We start from the raw sequence: 23,360 nt of genomic DNA, 5'->3' as shown, positions 1-23,360 counted from the left end.
GGAGTCATTAGAATCATGGAACTGTAGAGTTGGAAGGGACCCCGAGGGTCATCTAGTCCAACCCCCTGCAATGCAGGAATCTTTTGCTCTTTTTTTTTTTAAAGATATTTATTAGAATTTTACAAAATGAAAAAAGAAAAATACAAAATAAAAATAGATAAAAAACAATTCCATCTTTCCATCACTTTCTTTCATTTGCTTATTTCCCGGACCTCCTCGCACCTCCCTTTTCGTATTCCAGTTCAATTTGTTAGTTCAGCAAATCCTTCCCCTATTTGTTTATCCTAATATTTAATCTTAAAATAATGTAACATTAAATTTTTGTCTGTTAATAGTCCATTTTTTTCATACTCCTTATAGTGTTATAGCTAACAACCACATAACTTTTCATCCAACATCATTCTAACATTCATTAATTTTACAATATTTCTGTAGGTAGTCTTTAAATTTCTTCCAGTCTTCTTCTTTCCAGGAATCTTTTGCTCAACGTGGGGCTCAAACCCAGAAATTAAGAGTCTCATGTTCCACCCAGCAGTGGTTCTCAAACTTTTCCCCACACTTTCAGAATAAAAATTTGCTTCTGCCACACAGAATTCTTTTATTGATAAGAAACACATTGGGAAACAAAAACAAACAACTCTTAGCAGTGCTTGATTTATAACACAGAACACAACTATTTTATATTATGATCGTAGGAAATCCAGAAAGTATAAAACAATGCAGCTACAGAAGAACATGAATCTTTCCCAAAATAGAATATTGATTTTCCTGGAATCTTCCGGCCATGCTTTCCATCCTCCCCTGCCACACCCTTTGGGGAACCACTGTTCTCAGGGAGGAATGCACAGGGCTTGGAGCAGCACGCAATCCTATATACCTGCGTGAAGTGGGCACCTGCCAAAATCTGCTGGTGAGGGCTTTGGCTCCACTGCCTGCTGTGTTTAGCAGGTTTCTCTTTGAACATAGATAGGAAGCTTATACAGTCGTACCTCGGAAGTTGAACGCCTTGCGACTTGAACGTTTTGGCTCCCAAACGCCGCAAACCAGAAGTGAGTGTTCTGGTTTGGGAACATTCTTTGGAACCTGAACGTCTGCAGGAGCTTCCTGCAGCCAATCGGAAGCCGTGCCTTGGTTTCTGAATGTTCTGATTCCGTTCAACTTCCGAGGTACGACTGTACAGACTTGGAACAAATCACCCAGCAGCCCCAGAACTAATTTCTCTGATTTGCACACATTCCTTTATGCAAGATCTAAGGTGGGGTTTTGCTATTTTGTTTGTTTGAGGGGAGGGGGACACACAGAGATATTTTAAAGGCTTGAACCCAGGTGCCAGGACATTCTTTGAATTTGCTCTGCCACCGACCACTTTGCAGGAACTGGTTTGGGAGCCTTGCAAGTTTGCCTCTGAGCTGCACTTGGTACTGCTGGATCTGCAGGGGAACTTAATCAGGCATGAACTGCATTATATTAGGGAGTGCCAAAATCCTAACAGGTGGAAGATTCTGGGACAGGCTTAAATTGGAGGCCTTTCTAATGCAATTACTTTCTGCCATCTTGTTGCTGCAGACCAACAAATCCTTTTCTGGGATTTTTCTCACTGTACCGTACTTAAATAGACAGCATTCACCTTGAGGCAGCTTCACTACTACTGAAATAGATCTGTACGTGGATCCACTTACATGCTGAGGCAGTGCTTTTTTTCTTAAAAAAATATTTAGGGGTACTCTCATTTTCCTACTCATATTGAAATACTGCCCCTCAATGAGGCCAAACTTAGATCCACAAAATGTTTAGGGGTATGCGTACTCCCAGGAAAAAAAGCACTGTGTTGAGGTATTTTTTCACAGTATAACCACATTTATTTTATCCCCTTGCTTTTAGTGGCTTAAGAAGGGAAAGCTGGGAAACTAGAATTCCCTTTCCTCAAAGGGCCCGGTTCAGGTTCCTATACAAATCAACAGTAGCTTCAGACTGTTTCCGTAGCAACCACATCACTAAGAGCAAATCAAAGGAAGATGGGTAGACAGGTTATCAGACTCTTGCCTCCTAATTCTGTGTGTGTTCTCACTCAAACATGACGTCACTGCATTAAATGGGGCTCACTCCAATATAAATGTGCATAGACTAGTATCAATAAATACCAAGGGGATTAATTGCTAATCAGCTGGACGTTCTCTTTTCCTGACCTTAGAGATGAAACCGAAGAAATGTTTAATAAGGGAAAATTGCATGTGGAATATCTGTTTTTTTCAAATAAACCGACTGAGAGGCAAAAGGAGCTCTGAAGAGCACAAATAGGCCTGAGCTTCCGCATTCCTCTCCAAATAATATTTGGTATTTTCGTTGTCAGGTGTCCAGAATGATAAGGCCCACTATTGTAAGAACCTGCCAGTACTGTATGATTGCATTTGTTGGCTGTAATGAGGATGCTTAGAATGAAGGAAGAAAGTGGAACAGAAAGCCAAAGGAAATGAGGACTAATGACACACAACAGCGTCATGGTCACCCTGTCGAAATGGCCCAATTTCATTTCAACTTCTATTTACAGCTCATTGTGGTCTAAAGGACAATGGGAAGTAGTTTTGAGTCACAAATCTTAAAAATGAGGTAGCCGCTATTCTCATCATACAATTAGGGAACAGACTGAGGGGGGAAAGGGGCTTGCTTACAGTCACCCAGTGAGTTTGTGCCCAGAAGCTCCTAGTTCTAGATTCTACACACCATGGCAGGGCATGCTTTCCCTGCCTCTCTCTTCACCAATCTAAGGCGCAGAGCAACAAGGTGCTTGTGGGGAGCTCAGCTTACCTTCCAGGCTGAGCCGAATGCTACACTCAGGTGAATGCTACCCGCAGGTGAAGCCAAACGCATCTCCCCCTGATGAGAACGCCAAGCTAAACCTTCGGAGCAAAGCGTCACCACTGGTTCTGTGGAACCTTCTAAAGGAGGGAGGTTCTGAAAGAAGGCAAGGCACCTGGAAGAGTCTCTCCATCCAGGAGTCCTGGCAAGGCACAGCCGGTCGGCGTTTCGCCACAGGTAAGTCCACTGCCACTCAGGTAGGGAAGCAATGCAGGTGCCATCTCAGGCAACAACCACAGAGCACCATTTCCCCCTGCAGGCATTGGGCTAACCAGCCCAAGAACTGTTGCCAAATCGAGCTGTGGTTGGGCAGAGGAGCAGGGTGGCATTTTGAGAGAAGGAGGAGACACACACACACACACACACACACACACACACACACACACACACAATTTGCTTCAGAGAGTGCCAACAAAGGATTCTTGGGCCATTCAGGCTTCTTCATTTTTGATCGTGTCCAGCTCTGCAAGATCACGACTAATGTGTCCGGAGCTGGTAATCTGGAACAAAAAAGGTAGAGACTATGTTAGGCCTGGGTCGGGCCAGAAAGGTTCTTAAAAGTTCTGCCTTTTCCCAGAGAAGCTGTTTATGCCTGCAGGAGATGTTGAGCGATCAGGACAGGCAGGAACAAACCTGCAAGGAGGAGGAAGCTTTAGCAACGTGCTCTCTCCAGCTCTCAAAAGTTTCTCGTCTGTGAAATGGGAACACTGACAAACTCCCCCGCAGGGCTAATAGGATGGTGGAAAGTGGCCAATACTACGTCAATTTAAAAAAAAAAGGGGGGGGGGTTCCAGAGATTGAGAAATCCAAATAATTGCAAACCTGTATTGCTTCTCTCTTGGGTAGATTCACAGCTAGAATTGCGAAACATATAGGCGAAGAACCAGCCTTGCTGAAAGGGAATCAGCATAGCTTCTGCACAGGGAAACTTGGGACAAGTTTTTTAGGGGGAATTGTTAGACATGGTCATGGTCTGACACTCTAAGCACTACACCACACTGACTCCAGCAGAAAAGACTCGTCATACAGCTTTTAGTACAGTGGATGCTCGGGTTGTGAATGTGATCTGTGCGGGATGCACGTTCACAACCTGCAGTGTTTGCAACCCGCAGCGGCGTGTCTGCGCACGAGTGGGTTCTAATTCAGCACTTCTGCGCATGCGCAAAGAGCGATTTGGCGCTTCTGCGCATGTGCGACCCCCGAAACCCAGAAGTAATCCGTTCTGGTACTTCCGGGTTTCGGCGGGTCCATAACCCGAAAAAACGCAACCTGAAGCATCTGTAACCCAAGGTACGACTGTACACGGAAAGTGCTCAGCCAGGGAAAGCCAATGTCTGTACAACCTGTATGCAGCTCAGCTTCCTTGACAACTTACCCCCACTCTGGGTGATGTAGCGGACCCAAGGCAGCGCCTGGTACCCACTCTTCTCAATTATCTTCATGTACCGCACCTGGGTTAGAGAGGGGTAGCAGAGGAGAGGACAATATCAAAGGAGGGTGTTAAGTTGTGGGTGAACATATCAGACGACACAGCAATTCTCCAAACAGCTCTTGTTTATTCAGAGAACAGAACTGAACTGAAGAGCTCAGTCAGCATGCTTATATAGAGCTCCAGTACAACGTTACTGTAGCAACTTTCTAAAACTATCCAATCACTGAACGTCACTTTCGATCCTTCATTTGCATACAAACTATCCAATCACTGAACGTCACTTTCGATCCTTCATTTGCATAACTATCTACAGTATCCCCCTGCTGGCCCAGGATGAGAACTTCAGTACATAACAGAGGGCATCGTCAACCTCCTCTAAACCACCCATCGCCAGCTGGTCACAATGAAAGGCACTTCAAATCTATGCAGCATCTTAGCAAATTGCCCCTGCCCCACCTTCTCCCAAAGAAATATTGGCTGCATTATTTATTATTATTATTATTAACCGCCCTTCATCCAAAGATCACAGGGCAGTCCACAACTTAAAAATACAAAATGGAAACACAAAATACATAACCAAAGCAAAACATACCAATAACCCCCCTCCCACAGACACATTTAAAAGGCCATAGGATGTTAATCAGCCAAACGCCTGGTTGAGGAGAAACATATCCACCTGGCGCCTAAATATATGTAATGAAGGTACCAGGGCATTTGTTTGTGCCCATCTCAAGTTCGTGGGAAAGGAACGCTTGTATCGTTATTTTTCAATGCACATTTTAAATTGGCCTCAAAGCAAAGGAAGGGCTGTAGCTCCATGCTAGAACAGATCCTTTGCATGTAGAAGGTCCCTGATTCAATCCCAGGTAGGGCTGGGAAAACCTCACCTGTGAAACCCAGAACTGTCAGCATAGACAATGCCGAGCTGCTCTACGGACCATTGCAATAGTCTGCCTGAGCAAAAGGCACCTCTCTATGTTCCTAAGGGAACAATAACCTGATTAGTGAGCCAAGTGTGGTTTACATGAGGGGGGGGAGAAGAGAGAGAAATGGTCAGCTTTTATATCTGCATATTTGCTTTGTTCAGGCTTGGGAAGGGTGCTTAATTGGGGACAGGTAGGAGGGCGGAGAAATGGGACGCAGGTGGCACTGTGGGTTAAACCACAGAGCCTAGGACTTGCCGATTGGAAGGTTGGTGGTTCGAATCCCTGCAATGGGGTGAGCTCCCGTTACTCGGTCCCAGCTCCTGCCAACCTAGCAGTTCAAAAGCACGTCAAAGTGCAAGTAGATAAATAGGTACCACTCTGGTGGGAAGGTAAACGGCGTTTCTGTGCGCTGCTCTGGTTCGCCAGAAGCGGCTTAGTCATGCTGGCCACATGACCCGGAAGCTGTACGCCGTCTCCTTTGGCCAATAAAGCAAGATGAGCGCCACAACCCCAGAGTCGGTCACGACTGGAACTAATGGTCAGGGGTCCCTTTACCATTACTAGGAGGGCAGAGAAGGAAAACAATCCATTCCACCTGTACTCCAGATATTCCCAATTCTATAAGCTAAGGAACAGAAGGAAACAATGCCTTTCCCCCCTACAATGAGCTTGAAAGGGTTGGGTCCCTGTTTACAGCAGCATAAATGGGATGGGAACATCCAGGAAGTCTCTTGACACACACCTCCTATAGTCAACGTTCCCAATAGAGATGTATTGTGTGTCAAACCCGCAGGTGATCCTGCTATCATTGCTAGAGGAGAACTTTCCGTGTTGAGTGTTGAGCAGGAAGACTGTAGCAGACACACCCACCCGTTGTTGTTTTATTTTATTTTTTAAAAAGAGGGTTGCAGGTAAGGCTAGGATTCTGGGTTGCATAGTCCCTATTCTGCCTAGGAGAGCTAGGCAGAGAGCTAGGAAGCCTATTATTATTATTATTATTATTATTATTATTATTATTATTATTATTATTATTATTTGTTTTCAATTTTAAAATTACAGCATTTTCCATTCTTTTATAGTAGTTCTTTTAGACAGTTTAGATAGTTTATAAATCTTACTTGGCTGCATATACATTAATTCCTTCACCTTCTTTTCCACATTCTCATAACCTTTATATGTTGTCAACTGTTGGTCACAAGGTATCCCCTACCTGGAATTTATATTTGAGGTCAAATTTTTTTTGGTAAATATTTCCCTAAATACTTCCACTCACTCCTCGTCCGTTTGCAGTGTATTCTCTCCCATCACCAGCAGGAGCCATTGAAAAAGTTCAAATATCGGACTTCCAGAGAGTTAAAATCCTCAGCTACAGTGTAATCGAGATGCCCCTTTCGTATGAAGCTTTGGGAAGACAGTTTCAATAATTCCAAGAACCATTTCACAGTGGTACCTCGGTTTACAAACTTAATCCGTTCCGGAAGTCCGTTCTTAAACCGAAACCGTTCTTAAACCGAGGCGAGCTTTCCCTAATGAGGCCTCCTGCCGCCAGTGCACTTCCACCGTTCAGATTCCGTTCTTAGACCGAGGTAAAGTTCTCAAACCGGGACACTACTGCCGATTTTGCGGAGTTCATAAACTGAATCGTTCGTAAACAGGACTGTTCTTAAACCGAGGTACCACTGTATATCAGCAGATGGTAGCTACTTGCTCTTAACGTTTTAGCCAACCACATGCCGTTTGCGCTAAATCACAGCTTGGAGCCTGCAGTCAACCCAGTTTGCCTTTCAGTCAACCCCCCCCCCAAGCTAGCTCTCACAAGTGTACTGAGCATGGGTAGGCAAACTAAGACCCGGGGGCCGGATCCAGCCCAATCACCTTCTAAATCTGGCCCACGGGTGGTCTGGGAATCAGCGTGTTTTTACATGAGTAGAATGTGTCCTTTTATTTAAAATGCATCTCTGGGTTATTTGTGGGGCATAGGAATTTGTTCATTCCCCCCCCCCCCAATATAGTCCGAGCCCCCGCAAGGTCTGAGGGAGAATGGACCGGCCCCCTGCTGAAAAAGTTTGCTGACCCCTGGTACAGAGCCCCACTTCTCCATTTTCCAGTCAACTCCAGCTCACCTGTATCCCAGAGACTGTGAAGTAGGGGATCTCAAAACGGACTGAGATGGGCGGACGTCCCTCCAGCTCCTCATTCTCAACACTGGGCAGCCCAAAGTGGGCTCTCATCAGGTACTCCTTGCCACCCTGCAGAGCCAAAGGCAAGAGAAGGTAAGGTCTTCTTCTTTAAGTCAATGGTTATGCAGGCCAGCCAATGCAACAACCTGACCCTAATAACCAAGAAGCGTAAATGGAGTTCATCAATGGCCACAGGAAAGGGGTAAGAAAATCCACCTTGGCATTTCTGGAAGTCCTTACGGATCATATCATATGTGTGTGGGTGTGGGTGTTTTTTAAATGTATTTTTATTAAAGATTTCTTAGTTTACAAAAGTACATGCATTGTCTCTTTTTTCAAGTTGCATTTTCTATTGATCAGTTTCATTTGTTGTGAGACATTAGTATCACATGCAGTATTAGGTTGGGAAGAAAAGGGGGGAGAGGGGAGAATGGTGAGTGGAGTGGGGTGGTAATGCTAAATAATAATAATAATAATAATAATAATAATAATAATAATAATAATACCCTGCTCATCTGGCTGGGTTTCCCCAGCCACTCTGAGCAGCTCCCAACAGAATATTAAAAATACGATAAAACATCAAACATTAAAAACTTCCCTAAACAGGGCTGCCTTCAATTGTCTTCTAAAAGTCAGATAGTTACAGGTAGGTAGCCGTGTTGGTCTACTGTAGTCGAAACAAAACAAAATAAATAAAATAAAATAAAATAAAAAGTTTAAAAAATCCTTCCAGTAGCACCTTAGAGACCAACTAAGTTAGTTATTGGTATGAGCTTTCTTGTGCATGCACACGTTTATGTGAAGAAGTGTGCATGCACACGAAAGCTCATACCAATAACTAACTTAGTTGGTCTCTAAGGTGCTACTGGAAAAAAGTTAGAGAGTTGTTTACTTCCTTGACATCTGACGGGAAGGCGTTCCACAGGGCAGGCGCCACTACTGAGAAGGCCCTCTGCCTGGTTCCCTGTAACCTCACTCCGCGCAGGGAGGGAACCGCCAGAAGGCCCTCAGAGCTGGACCTCAGTGTCAGGGCTGAAGGATGGGGATGGAGACGCTCCTTCAGGTATACGTCTATTCTTATACTTAGTGCATGTGTGGGGTTTTGCATCAGCATCACTTGTATGGGTTCTCTTACTAGTCGCGTGTTGTACTTCCTTAGTGGTGAGAGAGGTTGGGGTGGCCAAGGGTGTGGTTGGGTGTCTTTGGTTGGCTGTAGTGAGATTTGTTTTTTTGTTTGAGTGGAGGGTGGGTGGGTAGATTTTTGGATCAGTTGCATTCATTTTTTCTCAAGGTTTGCTGGCACCTAATGGGCAGGGATTCATGAGCAGCTATAGCACACTTAATAGTGGAAGCTCTTGACTCCCAACAAACTTGCAGGAGCATTGGACCATGTGACAGAATTGCCCCCTTGACCCCTTCCCAAATGCAATGGAAATGTCCTGGGGTTAAACCTGCATCTTTGAAATCATCTGCAAAACTCAGGGGACAGAACGGGGGAGGAGATTTGTGGGAAAGGGGGCGTCTCTCTCACCGGGAACGACTTGATGCTCCAGACGACAACATTCTTCTCAGGCTGGTATTTTGCACTGCCGATGCTGGTTTTGAACTTGGGCGAGTCGGCATCACTCGGGACCGGGACACATATCTCTACTCCATTGGCCACCGATTGCTTCTTGAATTGGCCCTTTGCCTTCCCAAAAGGGATAAAGATAGAGAGATTCTCACAACAGTCTGTGTTTCACCCCTCCCGACTACGTCTCTGCCAGAAGAGGAGGCGAGCCAAGGTATATTCTATCACATGTGGTGGACATGTAAAATAGTAAAAGAATTCTGGGAAATGATATATAATGAATTGAAAAAAACGTTTAAGGTAACTTTTATCAAAAAACCAGAAACCTTTTTATTGGGACTAATAGGAGATGAAATACCTAAGGACTAAGGAAGAAAAAGTCCCAACCAAAGAAGAGTAGATAACCAAGATGATGGACTATGCTGAAATGGCGAAGATGACCGTGAAGATCAGACACCAAGATGATAAAAAATTCAGTCAAGAGTGGAAAAAAATTATAGTGTATCTTAAAGACCACTGCAGATATCTAAAAACATTAGCAGGATTGTTATAACACTTATAATGTAATATGACTTAAGTTTTAAAACTGGGGATACAAAATGAATTTGAAAAATGTAATTAGATGCAATGGAATAAATAGAAAAAAATGGAAACCAGGGGAGGGTGGGGAGGATGTCCAGGGATTTAAGTAATCTCATGTGTGTACAAATTGAAAATGATTTATATGTATATGAATTTTGTCTAAAAAACGAAAATTATTTTATTTTATTTTTTAAAGAGAGAGAAGGTGAGCCAAAGCAAGATTTGAGGCAGGAGGGGCAGAGCTCATCACTGCTGTAGTGCTCCATGGAAGACTGGGAAGTGATCTCATTTCTCCAAAGCCCATACAAATCCCGCTTTTTGGATGATTTGGAGCAGCTGCTAAAGAGTGAACAAAATCTATAGCAATAAATACCCAAATATATTTTGTCCTCTTTATTATGTGTTTTCCTCCAATCACCTAAGGGTAGCAGTATCCCTCAAAGAAACTCACCTTCACCATAATCTCCACTCGGCTGTGAGAGAACTTCTCAATGACAGACTCTATCCAGATGAGGGGCTTCACCTTCAAGCAAAGAGAGAATCTCATTCATGGGGTCCAGAGACTCCAGCAGGTTAGAGCCAAAGAGCAAAAGGTTAATGGGAGGTGTGTCAGACATAATGAAAGCTTAGAACATCTACAAATCCTGTCATCTCGGCTTCATCAGTCCTGTATACTTGAGAAATCTTGTGCCACCTTGGAGCAGCCAGGCGAAAGACCCTAAGAACCAGGTCGTATTTATCTTGCATTCACCAAATAACTGTTATCATCATCATTTGGTGATTGCAAGATAAATACTACAAACAGTTATTTTCCTATTGCTTGAACAAGTGCCAGGGCAATAGGACACATCTGATGGAGGAGAGAGTTTCATAGCTGTCAACTTTCCCCTTTTCTTGCGAGGAATCCTATTCGGAATAAGGGAATTTCCCTTAAAAAAAGGGAAACGTTGACAGCTATGGAGAGTTTTGGGAGCAACCATCCCTGGCCTTCCTCTGAGCTTTAACATTTAACAGCAATGAGTTCTATTAACTGTCATGTTGGGGGGAAAGAGATCTGAGAAAGAAAGCCATGCCTTTTGAAGTACTGTGGGAATGTACAAGATGATGCGGTTATTTCTAGTGTGGTTTATCCAAACAGTGCAATAGTACATATATAGGGTTTCTGTTCCACATGTTTTATAGCGGCAGAGAATAGATGTCTCAATATATAGAGAACCTGCACCACAAGGTCAGCCAGCTGCAACCGTGACTGGCTCAAGATCTGAAGTTAACGCACATGGCTTCCTCAACAAGGAACCAGTTTGTCAACTGGGTGTAATTCCTGCCGTCCTTCTGCAAGGAACTCTCTCTTCCCTGACAGCATCCGCCTATAGATAAGTAGGCAAATGACCTAGCTGGGCATGAATCATTAAGAAAAAAAAGCTAATCTGGGAAAATTAGGCAGCTACTGCCTCAGTGCCACAGTGCACAAAGGAGTTGCCTCTGTACCCAATGAAGATGAGATCACCATGGCATCACTTTTTCCTAAAGTCTGAATCCCAGACTAACCTGTGTGTTCAGCCGATAGGACATGAGCTCAAAATCTCCATCAGGTGGGATAAAGGAGATGGTCCGGTCATTGTCAAAACGTGACAGCCGCACACATTGATGGAACTTGACATCCTCCAGCTCCACAGACTTATTTTTTCCACCTGAGAAGTCAGAAGTGTGGCTGTCACAATTGCCCAGGGGATAGCAGGGGAGAGACTATGCTCTAGCCAGAGAAAAACAGCTGCCTGTCCTTGTGATTATTGGCCTCTTTAAATCTGAAGGTTCATTATTGTTCCACAAGATGTGCATTTCTTTAAAGGCCAGAGCAAATAACATGACCAGTTTTACAGCTGTGAAGCAGTATAGCAGGTGCTGTTAAAAGGTAAAGGTACCCCTGCCCGTACGGGCCAGTCTTGACAGACTCTAGGGTTGTGCGCCCATCTCACTTAAGAGGCCGAGGGCCAGCGCTGTCCGGAGACACGTCCGGGTCAGGTGGCCAGCGTGACAAAGCTGCATCTGGCGAGCCAGCGCAGCACACGGAAACGCTGTTTACCTTCCCGCCAGTAAGCGGTCCCTATTTATCTACTTGCACCCGGGGGTGCTTTCGAACTGCTAGGTTGGCAGGCGCTGGGACCGAGCAACGGGAGCGCACCCCACCGCGGGGATTCGAACCGCCGACCTTTCGATCAGCAAGCCCTAGGCGCTGAGGCTTTTACCCACAGCGCCACCCGCGTCCCGCGCAGGTGCTGTTAAGTTGTGGTAATTAAGCTGTTGGGTATGGTATATAAAGAACAGTATGTAGCTCTCTCAGTACCCTGGTGGATGGGTTGTGCATATTGATTTATTGTAAAAGGAGTTTTTGTTTTTGTTATTAAAACCTAGCAAAAGTTACTTTTGCATTCCTTGTAATGTGTGGTCTCCCCAGCACGCCTTCTGCAGCGCAACTAATCTGCAAATAGCCAACACTCAGAACTCCAAGCGTTCTGTGGGGAAGGTGCTTGCAAATAATAAAAATAAAATAAAATAAAAAATTATTATTTATACCCCGCCCATCTGGCTGGGTTTCCCCAGCCACTCTGGGCGGTTTCCAACAAGGTATTAAAATACAGTGGCCTGTTAAACATTAAAAGCTTCCCTAAGCAGGGCTACAACTCTAAAAGTCTGGTAGTTGTTCTTCTCTTTGACATCTGATGGGAGGGCGTTCCACAGGGCAGGTGCCACTACTGAGAAGGCCCTCTGCCTGGTTCCCTGTAACTTGGCTTCTCGCAGTGAGGGAACCACCAGAAGGCCCTCGGCGCTGGACCTCAGCGTCCGGGCAGAACGATGGGGGTGGAGACGCTCCTTCAGGTATACTGGGCCGAGGCCGTCTAGGGCTTTAGACACTTTGGAAAGGAGGTTGTTTTTTTTAAAGTCATTATTAAAGCCCCCAGCTTTAAAACACAAACACCCAAAGACTGGAAGCAGCAGAAATATGAGTATTTGGCAGAAAATAACACAGGCTGTCCATTCCCAAAACACAAGGTCCACATTAAAAGTTACCAGCAAGTTAATGATGAATAAAAGAAACTGCATTTTTCATAGACACATCCAGATGTGCGGGTGCTGCTCTGGTGTTTCAGTACAAAGAGAGAGAGGGCCCCCCAAAAATGCACCTGTATGAATGCTACTTTAAAAAATAAGCTCCTGGCCTGAAATTACACCTTATCTACATAAAATGAAAAACCGCAACAATAAGCAAAATCTCTACTGTGTTCCCCTGCCAAATCTAGTGTCATTCAGCCCAACATCTCCTGCTGCTGGAGGCTCTCTCTGCCCAGCCCACCCAACTGCTGGTGCTCCTGCTTTCAGGGCAATGGGTGACTTACGTCCTGTGATCTCAAAGAGCACCCTGTCGTTGAGGCCCAAACGCAGCTCTGGCATGCCGGAGAGAAAGACCTTCAGCTTGATGGAGCCCACAATCTCACTCAGCAGGACACTCCCGTTGGCATTAACCTGGAAGACAGAGCAGGGTCTGAGTCTCGGGGTCACAACTCCTCCCCTCTCCTCTCTTTGCCTGGAAGAAGGGTGACTTCTCCCTCCTGTCCCTGATGACAACCAGGCTAAAACTGCAGCAGCAGTCTTGGAATGAGCTAGTTCAGTTTAACTCAGTTTGCTGAATTAGTTCAAAAATCTCTGAACTATGCCTTATAGTACACTAGTGTTTTTAGTGTCTGTTGGAAGCCGCCCAGAGTGAAACCCAGCCAGATGGGCAGGGTATAAATAATAATAAAATTATTATATTAATTAATATAATTAATTAATTAATTAATATAATTAATTAATACAATTAATTAATACAATTAAAATTGTGGAAACCATTTGGAAATAGTGTATTTCTGAGGTTTGATGGCTCATAGCCCCACTTTTTTGGAGTAATACCATAAAATTACATATCAATAGAAAGATAATTTAATGAAGAATGTAATGCAACAAAGTTTGTTAAATTATCTGTATTCTATCAAAGGTTATAGCCAAATAACCAGAAAAAGGATGCACAATCTGCTTAGGTTATAGTAGCTTCCCATCATCTGAATGCAGCCAATGAGCATGAGTGTTTAGAGAGACAATCATATGTTATGAGCCGTCAAACCTCGGAAATGCACTTTTTCCAAAAGGTTTCCACAACTTTGGCCACTAGTGTAGTTCCCACAACTGCCGAGTGAACTGAATGTAAATTGTTCATTTTGAGGGAGAGCTTTTAAATGTTTTCTTAGCTTCAGGTTCAATCTCCTACATGAATTTTCTACTGATTACATTCTTTGGGCTTTGAAGTTTAAGGATCATAATTGTTCGGAATAATAAACCAAACAATTCACATTCCACTGTGTTTCTTAAGCATATTTTATACTTCAGCCCAGCAGCTTGTAACATTCTGAATGCTGAGGGTAAAATAATTGGATGTATTTGAACTGAACACGAACAGAACTAAAGGGATGAATATAAACTGGAATTAGTTCCTTTTTGGACACCTTGAATTTGAATTCAAACTAGTCCCTTTTAAAATGGACTTTCAAGTAGGAATTTGCTGAAGCTGATGATAAACAGGAACACAAGGAAGGGAGGAGAGGGGAAGCCAAGAAACAGGGTTATGAAATTCAGAATTTTGAAGGGATTTCTATGTTTTGTTTTTCTTTTTTTTTCTGCTTTATGTTTTGTACTATTTTGTTTTCTATGTACTTTTATGTATTTCTTAAAAAACTCTTAATAAATATTTTAAAAATAAAAAAAATAAAATGGACTTTCAAAGCCCAGGGAAGACCCCCACCAGTACACAAAACATCATGGAAACAACATTACTCAGTACTTAGATGTGCTGTGTGCAAACTAAAATCATATATGAGTTGGCACTCAGGCATATTGGATCTGCTTTGTTTTTGCACTAGAAACCAGAGATCCTCCAACTGGATCTAGGTGCAAAACGGGGGTGGAGAGAGAAACAGCACACAAAATTAAGGAACATGTTCAGCCCAGAAGTGGATCTCAGTACAAGAACTGAGGGGAAGAACCATAAAAGTCACTTTGTGCTCGGGGGGGGGGGGATATTTGCATTGCTGGGGGTTGGACTAGATGACATTTGGGTTCCCTTCCAACTCTACGGTTCTATGAAATGCACTAAATAAATAAGGTAAAGGCAAAGGGACCCCTGACCGCAGCGGCGTAGCGTGGGTTGTCAGCACCCGGGGCAAGGCAAGTAATTTGCGCCCCCTAACCCGTGGATTTGCGCCCCCTAACCTGTGGATTTGCGCCCCCTAACCCGTGGATTTGCCCTAACCCCAGATGTTGCGCCCGGTGCGGCCGGCCCCCCCTGCACCCCCCACGCTACGCCACTGCCTGACCATTAGGTCCAGTCGCGGACAACTCTGGGATTGCAGCGCTCATCTCGCTTTATTGGCCAAGGAAGCCGGCGTACAGCTTCCGGGTCATGTGGCCAGCATGACTAAGCTGCTTCTGCCGAATCAGAGCGTGCACGGAAACGCTGTTTACCTTCCCGCCAGAGTGGTACCTATTTATCTACTTGCACTCTGACGTGCTTTCGAACTGCTGGGTTGGCAGGAGCAGGGACCAAGCAACGGGAACTCACCCCCTCGAGGGGATTTGAACCACGACCTTCAGATCAGCAAGTCCTAGGCTCTGTGGTTTAACCCACAGCGCCACCCGCGTTCCTGTAAGTAGCTTAAAGGTAAAGGTAAAGGGACCCCTGACCATTAGGTCCAGTCGCGGACAACTCTGGGGTTGCGGCGCTCATCTTGCTTTATTGGCTGAGGGAGGCGGCGTACAGCTTCCGGGTCATGTGGCCAGCATGACTAAGCCGCTTCTGGCGAACCAGAGCAGCGCATGGAAACGCTGTTTACTTTCCCGCCAGAGTGGTACCTATTTATCTACTTGCACTTTGATGTGCTTTCGAACTGCTAGGTTGGCAGGAGCTGGGACTGAGCAACGGGAGCTCACACACTCTAATCATAAAGAGAGAGAGAGAGAGAGAGAGAGAGAGAGAGAGAGAGAGAGAGAGAGAGAGATCTATTCCTGCCCTTCATTTCAGCAGAAAGGGGCGTGGAGCAGCTTCTGTTGCTGTTGAGAAACGCAGAAATCGCCCAGGGATCTCCAGTAGATCCCGAGCTACCTTTTACCCACTTTCCTTTTCTTATCTTATCATCATCTCTTCTGAGCTCATTTGCTGTCAAAGCTGATGCTCTAAGAGGAGAAAATACTGGTTCAGGGCAGATCACCGCCATCCCTGTGGGAGCACCACCGTCACCATTGGAAACCAGCATTTCTCTCGAGGGAGACACACACGGCCTCCTCTGAGCAGCTGCCAGCGACACAGCTTTCCTCCTGCACTCCGCTGAGAAAGGCCAAGCACCTGAGCAACTTCATGCCACCAGAGCTGATGCCCATGTAATATTTAATGGATTGGAATTCCAATGGGGCAGGTGCCGCAAGACAAAAGGCCATGCCAACTTTTTAGGCTCCTCGCAATGTTGCCTGGATCCCTACGTACCTAGGTGAGCCAGATGGACCCACATTCCTGCAATAACTCACCAGCAGATTGACAGATTCAATGACATCAATGAAGACTTCGTTCTTCTTATACTTGATGCCCTCTGACCTCCAGGAGACTGCATTGGTGACGGTGGGTGGAACGCGGGATTTGCCCGTGTCAAGTTTGTTGCCCTGCTGAGTGATGTACCTACATCAGGGTGAAGAGGGGGCGAGATCAAGATCCAGAACTGCCCTCCTAAGATGCAGTCATTCCACTTCCCAACAAGCACACCTTTTCAAAGGATTGCGGGGGACTGTAAAGAGCACCTTCTGCTATCTAAAGCAGAATCAGAATCTCAGCAAAACTTCACATTGCCTGGACTGAAACGCAAATTCACAATAAAATGCATGTTTGAAATATTGATAGTTCAGATTTTGACATTCGCTTCTGAGCCCCCCAACACTGAAATTTAAGTATCTCTTCAGACCTCATTTCCCCCAAACTGAGGCCCCCTCAGAAATAAAGTTTGGCCCAAGAAGAATGATTAACATATGAATTTAACGTTTGAAATTTTACAAATGGGAAACATTTTGTTCCACTTGAACTCCTATACTGTACAGTGGTGCCTTGGTTCTCAAATGCCTTGGTTCTCAAACACCTTGGTTCTCAAATGCCTTGGTTCCCAAACGCTGAAAGTATTCCGGTTATCGAACGTTTTTTCAGAAGCCAAACGTCCGATGTGGCTGTTGGCTATTGTTTCCAGGGTGCCTGCACCAATCAGAAGCTGCGCCTTGGTTTTTGAACATTTTGGAAGTCAAACAGATTCTGGAATGGATTAAGTTTGGTGCTTTTGTTTTTGCTATATATTTTGCATTTATGTTTTTGAGGCTTTTTCGGTTAATTTGTTTTTGGGACTGTGTGGAACCCAGTTCAGCTACTGATTGATTGACTGACTGACTGAATGACTGTGGAAATGGTTAATAGCCCCCCCCCCCATCCAAACAATGACTGTCATCAGTGCAGGTAAGGGGGGGAAATTTATTTTTTTATCATCTACAATACTGTCTTATTTATTTTATAGTACAGTACGTTGATTATTGCTTTCATTGTATGGATCAATGGTCTTGTTAGATAGTAAAATTCATGTTAAATTGCTGTTTTAGGGGTTGTTTTTAAAAGTCTGGGATGGATTAATCCATTTTGCATTACCTTCTATGAAAAAGCGCATCTTGGTTTTGGAACGCTTTGGTTTTGGAATGGACTTCTGGAATGGATTAAGTTTGAGAACCAAGGTACCACTGTATACCCATCCTCAGCACATATAGTTTTCAAATCCTGTTAGGTCATTTATTTGCACAATGTCAGAAAGAGGTAGCAGGAAAGCAGGGGGGGGGAAAGGTTAGGAGAGGGGGAGCAGACCAAGTGACTCACTCTTGCAAAATTTTACTATCTGTTGTCTGGGGAAACCCAAAATCCATAAGCTCATCCAGCAGTTCATACACAATGACAAAATTGTCACGGATGCTCTCTTCTTCCAGCTCTTTGAAATATTCAGAAAAGACCTGACAATGAAAGAATGAAAGGTTTCACCCTACTGGATTTTATACAGAAGAGGTGAACCCACCCCCAGCCCAGGGGTGAAGATCCTAGAATTCTGCAGCCCTAATACCCAAATTCCAGAACTTTGATCCATCTACATTTGGCTCAAGTGCATCTTTCTTGCAGAATTCCCAGTGTGGGATGCATTAGTTATTGGGAAAGGAAGGTAGGTGGGGCCTTCTGGTATGCACAGGGGCAGAGAGTTGGTTTCATATGGGTTACTAAAGCCCCATTCCAGCCTCGCCAGATGGCGACTTCTACTTCAGTTTTCCCCAAACATCTGATAAGCAGCACACTTTTATTCTGAATTAAAATGGGAAGCAAATCCAAAGTAAATTGGATTTACATTTAAAGTTCTTAAGTGTAAGAGTGTTGTTTTAAACTGGTTTCCGTTGGTATTAAAATGTTGGGGTTTTTTAATTGCTCTGTTATTTTAATTGTTGTAAATGAGAGATGGGGAACCTATGACTCTCCAGATGTTGCAAGCTACAACTTCCATCATCCTTGTCTATTTGCCATGCTGGCTCAGGTTGGTGGGAGCTTCTGGAGGGCACAAATTCTTCACCCCTGCTGTAAATTTTATAAAACTGTGCCTTGAAGTTATTATTACCTTTTAACAAAACTTGAGAGTGAATACACTAAAAGACAGCATACAAGTTCAGTTTTCAAAGGCTGGAATCAATGGGGTAGAAGAAGCCAGATTTTATGCTACGAAGGGCAAACTGGCCTTTCATCCCTGGCCCGAAAAAGATACTATCAGGGTTTGTAGTGCCAAGATGAAAACAAAAGCTTCAAGATCATTTGCGGGGCGGGCAGGGGTGCCAACCTGACAAAAATATTGGGGGACCCCAGGTATACCCTGCCCTCACAATCAATCACATGATGCAGTGGACACACAGCATTTGAATGGCAATGCCCATCAAATATTTTATGGGGGGCGCAAAGGGATCTCAGCACCTAGGAGTTGGCTCCTATGGGGGAGGGTGTGTGTTGTCTGCATGCTACTCCAAGCCAACAGAATAACACAGTGGGGAACTCAAAGATAGCATCAGCCTTTCTTATCTTGGTGCCCTGTTCTTCTTTGTACGTCTAAAAATGGCTCCTTGACTTACCTCTACCACTTTATAGAGAAAAGAATACACCAGTGAGGCATTGGCATTCTTCATGGTTAAGGCCACCACTGCACAAAAGGTTAAGGGTAAAGAGAGAGATTTCTAAACTGCTGGACAAGAGACTTGGGAATGGTAGGGAAGGAGTATTGGCTTTGGGGGACTAATAGGCTAAATAGAAGACATAGCCACCAATGCCAGGCAGTAGATGAACATTGGGATGCACAGAAACCACATGTGGATTCTTCAAAGGTTAAGTTTCCTTGGACTGGATCTTGCACCAGTTTGCAGTTTTCCCTTTTTGGGACCAGCCTTTCATCTCTCATCTGACAACTTAGCTCCTAACATGAGGCTTCTGTCTAGCCAAAAGGATTCTGCACATGCTTCATTCTTGCCCAGGGGTCAGCAACCTTTTTCAGTTGTGGGCCACCGTCCCTCAGACCATGTGGTGGGCTGTACTATATTTTGAAAAAATATATATGTATGAATTGCCCCACAAATAACCCAGAGATGCATTTTAAACAAAAGCACACATTCTACTCATGACAAAACACCAGGCAGGACCCACAAATAACCCAGAGATGCATTTTAAATAAAAGGACGCATTCTACTCATGTAAAAACACGCTGATTCCTGGACCATTCGTGGGCTGGATTGAGAAGGCGATTGGGCTGCATCCGGCCCCTGGGCCTTAGGTTGCCTACCCCTGTTCTTGCCCTTTCTCTATCATTCAAAAAAAGTTCAGAAACGCAGGGCCTGCAATCTCCACTTTGCTGAAACTTAGGAGCACAGGGCAAGGCTCACTGAAAATAAACTGCCAACATTATATTGCTGTTATACAAATCTCTGGTGCAACTGCATTTAGAATACTGTGGGCAGCACATAGACTGTGGTGCTCCCTCCCAGAGAAGGCAGTAATGGTCCCCTAACTTGGATGGCTTTAGAAGACAAATTCATGGAAGAAAAGGCTATTGAAGATTACCGGCCCTGCTGGCTATGCGCCACAGTTGGAGGCAGTAGTGTTTCTGAATCCAGTTGGATTTGGGTTGTGCCCCTCACAGGGGCTGCAGCATCCCACCCCCTCCCTGGAATTAGCTCAGGCTCTGAAAGGATACAGTAAATGTTGCTGTGCTTGATCCAAAGGAAATGCACTTTCCCGCGGGACAGGAGTGGCGTCAGGGCACTTTCTTCCTCCTTCTGCATCAAGAGCGGCATGAAGTAGTCAATCTCTGACATGCTCACATCTCCTTTGTAGTTGCGGCTGATGAGGGGCTAGAGGATGGGAAAGAAGCTTAAGTCACGCTAGCCTTGCATGGCTGACACTGAGACACCTGTAGTGCACTGATCACGTTATCACTGATGCTTCCTCTAAGTAGCATCATGTATGTCATTCACCCACACACCGTTTTCCAGGGAGGAGGTTTAGACTGGGACCCTTTACCCACTTACCTGGGAGTAAGGCCCATAGAACTTAATAGGACAGACATCTGAGTAGACACTCTTGAATTCTGCTGTTAGATGCAAGTCTTCAAGGTTGCATTCTCACCCTGTATTCCCTGGCCATGTAGTAAGTCATAGCACATCCCAGCCAAATAAACAATAGCTCTTCTCTATCTAACGGGCCTTTAGTTCTCTCCTTTGTGCTTTTCAGAGCCAGCTCTGCCATTAGGTAGAAGAAGCAATTGCCTCAGGTGACAGCAGCCACAGCCCCACTTCTAACCATTCGCCTCTGTGGGAGAACAGAGATGTGCACAACAATCCTCTCATGTACCCTCTAAACTTGCCAGCTGCTGTCAGGTGCGATGGAGGAAACCATCCCCCTGGCACAGCTGAAGTAAGATTCAACTGCCAATCTGGGCAGCTTCTCTACATGGAACAGGGAGGGAAGCAATATCATTCTTTGCTTCAGGCAGCAAATTGTCTTGTTCCACCCCTGGTCTTTTTCATCCTTCGACAAAGTTGTTATTTTAGAGATGTGGTGGGAGGAAAAGGAAAATGCAGCTGTACCATATTCCCCACCCCCAGAGCTATCTCTGTCACGGACCAGGCTTCCCTTTCATGCCACACTTATTTTAAAAAATGCGATACTGTACCTCCATGCTCTTGCCCGCCCAAGACCCTATTCAAAATGCAGTGCATAAATTCAGCTTTGTGTAAGATAGGGGGCACCCATCATCAGAAGGTTCCCCAAGTACCGTATTTTTCGCTCTATAAGACTCACTTTTCCCCTCCTAAAAAGTAAGGGGAAATGTGTGTGCATCTTATGGAGCGAATGCAGGCTGCACAGCTATCCCAGAAGCCAGAACAGCAAGAGGGATTGCTGTTTTCACTGCGTAGCGATCCCTCTTGCTGTTCTGGCTTCTGAGATTCAGAATATTTTTTTTCTTGTTTTCCTCCTCCAAAAACTAGGTGCGTCTTGTGGTCTGGGGCATCTTATAGAGCAAAAAATACGGTACTTCACTTACAGCAAACTCCTATAAGCTAACTACTCCAAAAGTAAGTCCCATTGAGTTCAGTTGGGCTTACTTCCACGAAGGTAGGTATAGCAATGCAGCCTTAATAGTTGTTGTTATTATTATTAATTATATACATGCAGATGAATTTTTGGATTGTTTAAAAATGCTTAATCAGAGTATAACAGCCCCTTATGTATATTTATTACCATCCTATTACAGAAGGGGAGGGGGGCAGTGATGCAGACAAACTAGTATCCCTAGCTAACAGGACCAGTGGTCAGGGATGATGGGAGTTGTAGTCCCAAAACATCTGGAGGGCCAAGTTTGCCTATGCCTGATGTAGACTGTTGTTTGCCTAACAACATGTAGTAAAGCTATAGCTGTGCTGAGACTTGCATTATTACACAGTACAGTGGTACCTCGGGTTACAGGTGCTTCAGCTTACAGACTCCGCTAACCCAGAAATAGTACCTCGGGCTAAGAACTTTGCTTCAGGATGAGAACAGAAATCGCGTGGCGGCAGCGCGAGGCCCCATTAGCTAAAGTTGTGCCTCGGGTTAAGAACAGTTTCAGGTTAAGAACAGACCTCCAGAACGAATTAAGTTCTTAACCCGAGGTACCACTGTAATTGTAATTGTTAATAAAATTGCTTTGTGGGGGGGGGGGGGATTCTATAAGAACAGGGGGCGGGGGGAGTAAATGTCTGAAAAGTATTAGCATGCTTCTCATTCCAGTATGGAACAAACCGAGCAGTCTAGCAAATAAATCTGTTTGTCACCAGTCTCCTCGATCTTGTGTTCAGATGTTGACTTTTCCGCTCAGATTCTTAACTGCTACCTTGAGCTAGCTCTGATGCTGTTCCTCTCTTCCACAAATTGGCCTGCTACTGTTCTGAACCCTGCCATCAACTGTTGTTGTTTTGAACGGGTAGCAGCAGGCAGCTCCAGTGTGCACAGCTTATCACCCAGAAAGCAAATGTTTTTTTTCCAGTTTCTGTTCCTTAAAGTGATGGGCTCAGGGCTCATTCTGCTTTGCTGCTACAGCTCTGGCCCTGCTCTTTCACCCATTTGAAGCAACCCAGCTGGTCTAACAGGCTCCCTGATGCAACCAGAGCCAGTAGGATGGCAGCAAGCAGGTCCACACGCTCCGGAAGCAACATTCCCAGGCTGCCTCCGTTCACTAAGCGGTCACAATTTTCAGACCACTCCTCAGCCTAGAAAAGGAGGGCCAAAAAGAATCTCCTTCACACCCGCTGCAACACGAAATAGCCTGCGATGGAGCACCAACAAGCCCCAGCTCTGGGATAGGGGATGCCAGCCAGACGCAGCACAGGTGGGCCCCATCTCCTGGAGGTGGGAGCTGCAGGAAGAAACCTTGCCACCAGGGCCAGGAGCACCCATCTCTCTCCTTGTGCCCAGAGGCAAAGGTGGCCTAGCAGTTAGAAGGCACAGCCAGGCCACATGGGTGCTACTCAGCTCCCCACCTGGTCTCAAGAGGCTTTAACTTCCTCTTCTCCAGGCTGAAAAGTGAAGAGGGGGATAAGGGTACACGGTATGCATGGAACCAGGTAACACCCAGAAACTTGGATCTGGCGAGCGGAAATACTGGAGGGCGTAGAGAGAAGGGGGAGTTATTTGGGAAACTTCGCCTGGAGGGTGGAGGCTACTCTGCCCCACCTGAGAGGAAGATCCGGGGGTCACACTCACCTTGCCTTTCAGGTCAAGGATAAAAACTGCCGAGGCGGACATGCTGCTCCTGCTGCGCCCACTTCCTCCTCCTCTCCTGCTTCGCTCGCTCTCAGCAGCTACCTGGGCTAGGTGAGGGCGCTGCGCCTACAGGTGAGCTGGGCTGCCTTAAAGGAGAGGAGGCGGAGGCAGCAGCAGCAGCAGGAGGGTGTGGGATAAAAGTCCTCCGACAGAAAGGAAGTGGGAGGACAGACGTCGCAGTTTCTCTCTCGAGAGGGGCCGGACAGACGTGTGCACGCGCGCAAGCGAGTCGCCCCATAGGATCCCAGCCGAGATCCCGATCCCATGTGAAGAGAGGTTGGGAAGCAGAGGAACGCCCCGTTCTTAATTCTCCTCTCGGTTTCCCCATAGAATC

At 45.3% G+C, this 23,360-nt stretch overlaps 1 protein-coding gene across 1 annotated transcript; it reads right to left on the bottom strand.

The window, feature by feature from the left end:
* Positions 1-573: 573 nt before the first annotated feature.
* Positions 574-23,125, bottom strand: AP1M2 (adaptor related protein complex 1 subunit mu 2). Its single transcript, XM_028712626.2, has 12 exons — positions 22,967-23,125; positions 19,920-20,076; positions 18,808-18,875; positions 17,528-17,658; positions 16,156-16,303; positions 12,942-13,068; positions 11,095-11,237; positions 9,998-10,069; positions 8,926-9,084; positions 7,338-7,463; positions 4,232-4,307; positions 574-3,356 (listed from the first exon to the last, which is right to left on the bottom strand). Exons 1-12 carry the CDS (start codon positions 23,006-23,008, stop codon positions 3,334-3,336), a joined length of 1,272 nt encoding a protein of 423 aa, XP_028568459.2. The 5' UTR covers positions 23,009-23,125; the 3' UTR covers positions 574-3,333.
* Between the last annotated feature and the right edge of the window lie 235 nt (positions 23,126-23,360).

The sequence above is a fragment of the Podarcis muralis genome, chromosome 17 (genome assembly GCF_964188315.1).
Source record: "Podarcis muralis chromosome 17, rPodMur119.hap1.1, whole genome shotgun sequence".
Lineage (NCBI taxonomy): Eukaryota > Metazoa > Chordata > Lepidosauria > Squamata > Lacertidae > Podarcis > Podarcis muralis.
The sequence above is the reverse complement of the archived record's forward strand: the minus strand, read 5'-3'. Positions and strand labels throughout refer to the sequence as shown.

What these genes read in the sequence shown, in the direction of transcription:
- AP1M2 (XM_028712626.2), bottom strand. Translation starts at nt 23,008, where the DNA reads ATGTCCGCCTCGGCAGTTTTTATCCTTGACCTGAAAGGCAAG. An exon ending in TTGAATCTGTCAATCTGCTG is followed by an intron (nt 13,069 to 16,155) that starts GTGAGTTATTGC and finishes TCTGTCTTCCAG; the next exon opens with GTTAATGCCAACGGGAGTGT. An exon ending in CCTATCGGCTGAACACACAG is followed by an intron (nt 10,070 to 11,094) that starts GTTAGTCTGGGA and finishes CTTTGCTTGAAG; the next exon opens with GTGAAGCCCCTCATCTGGAT.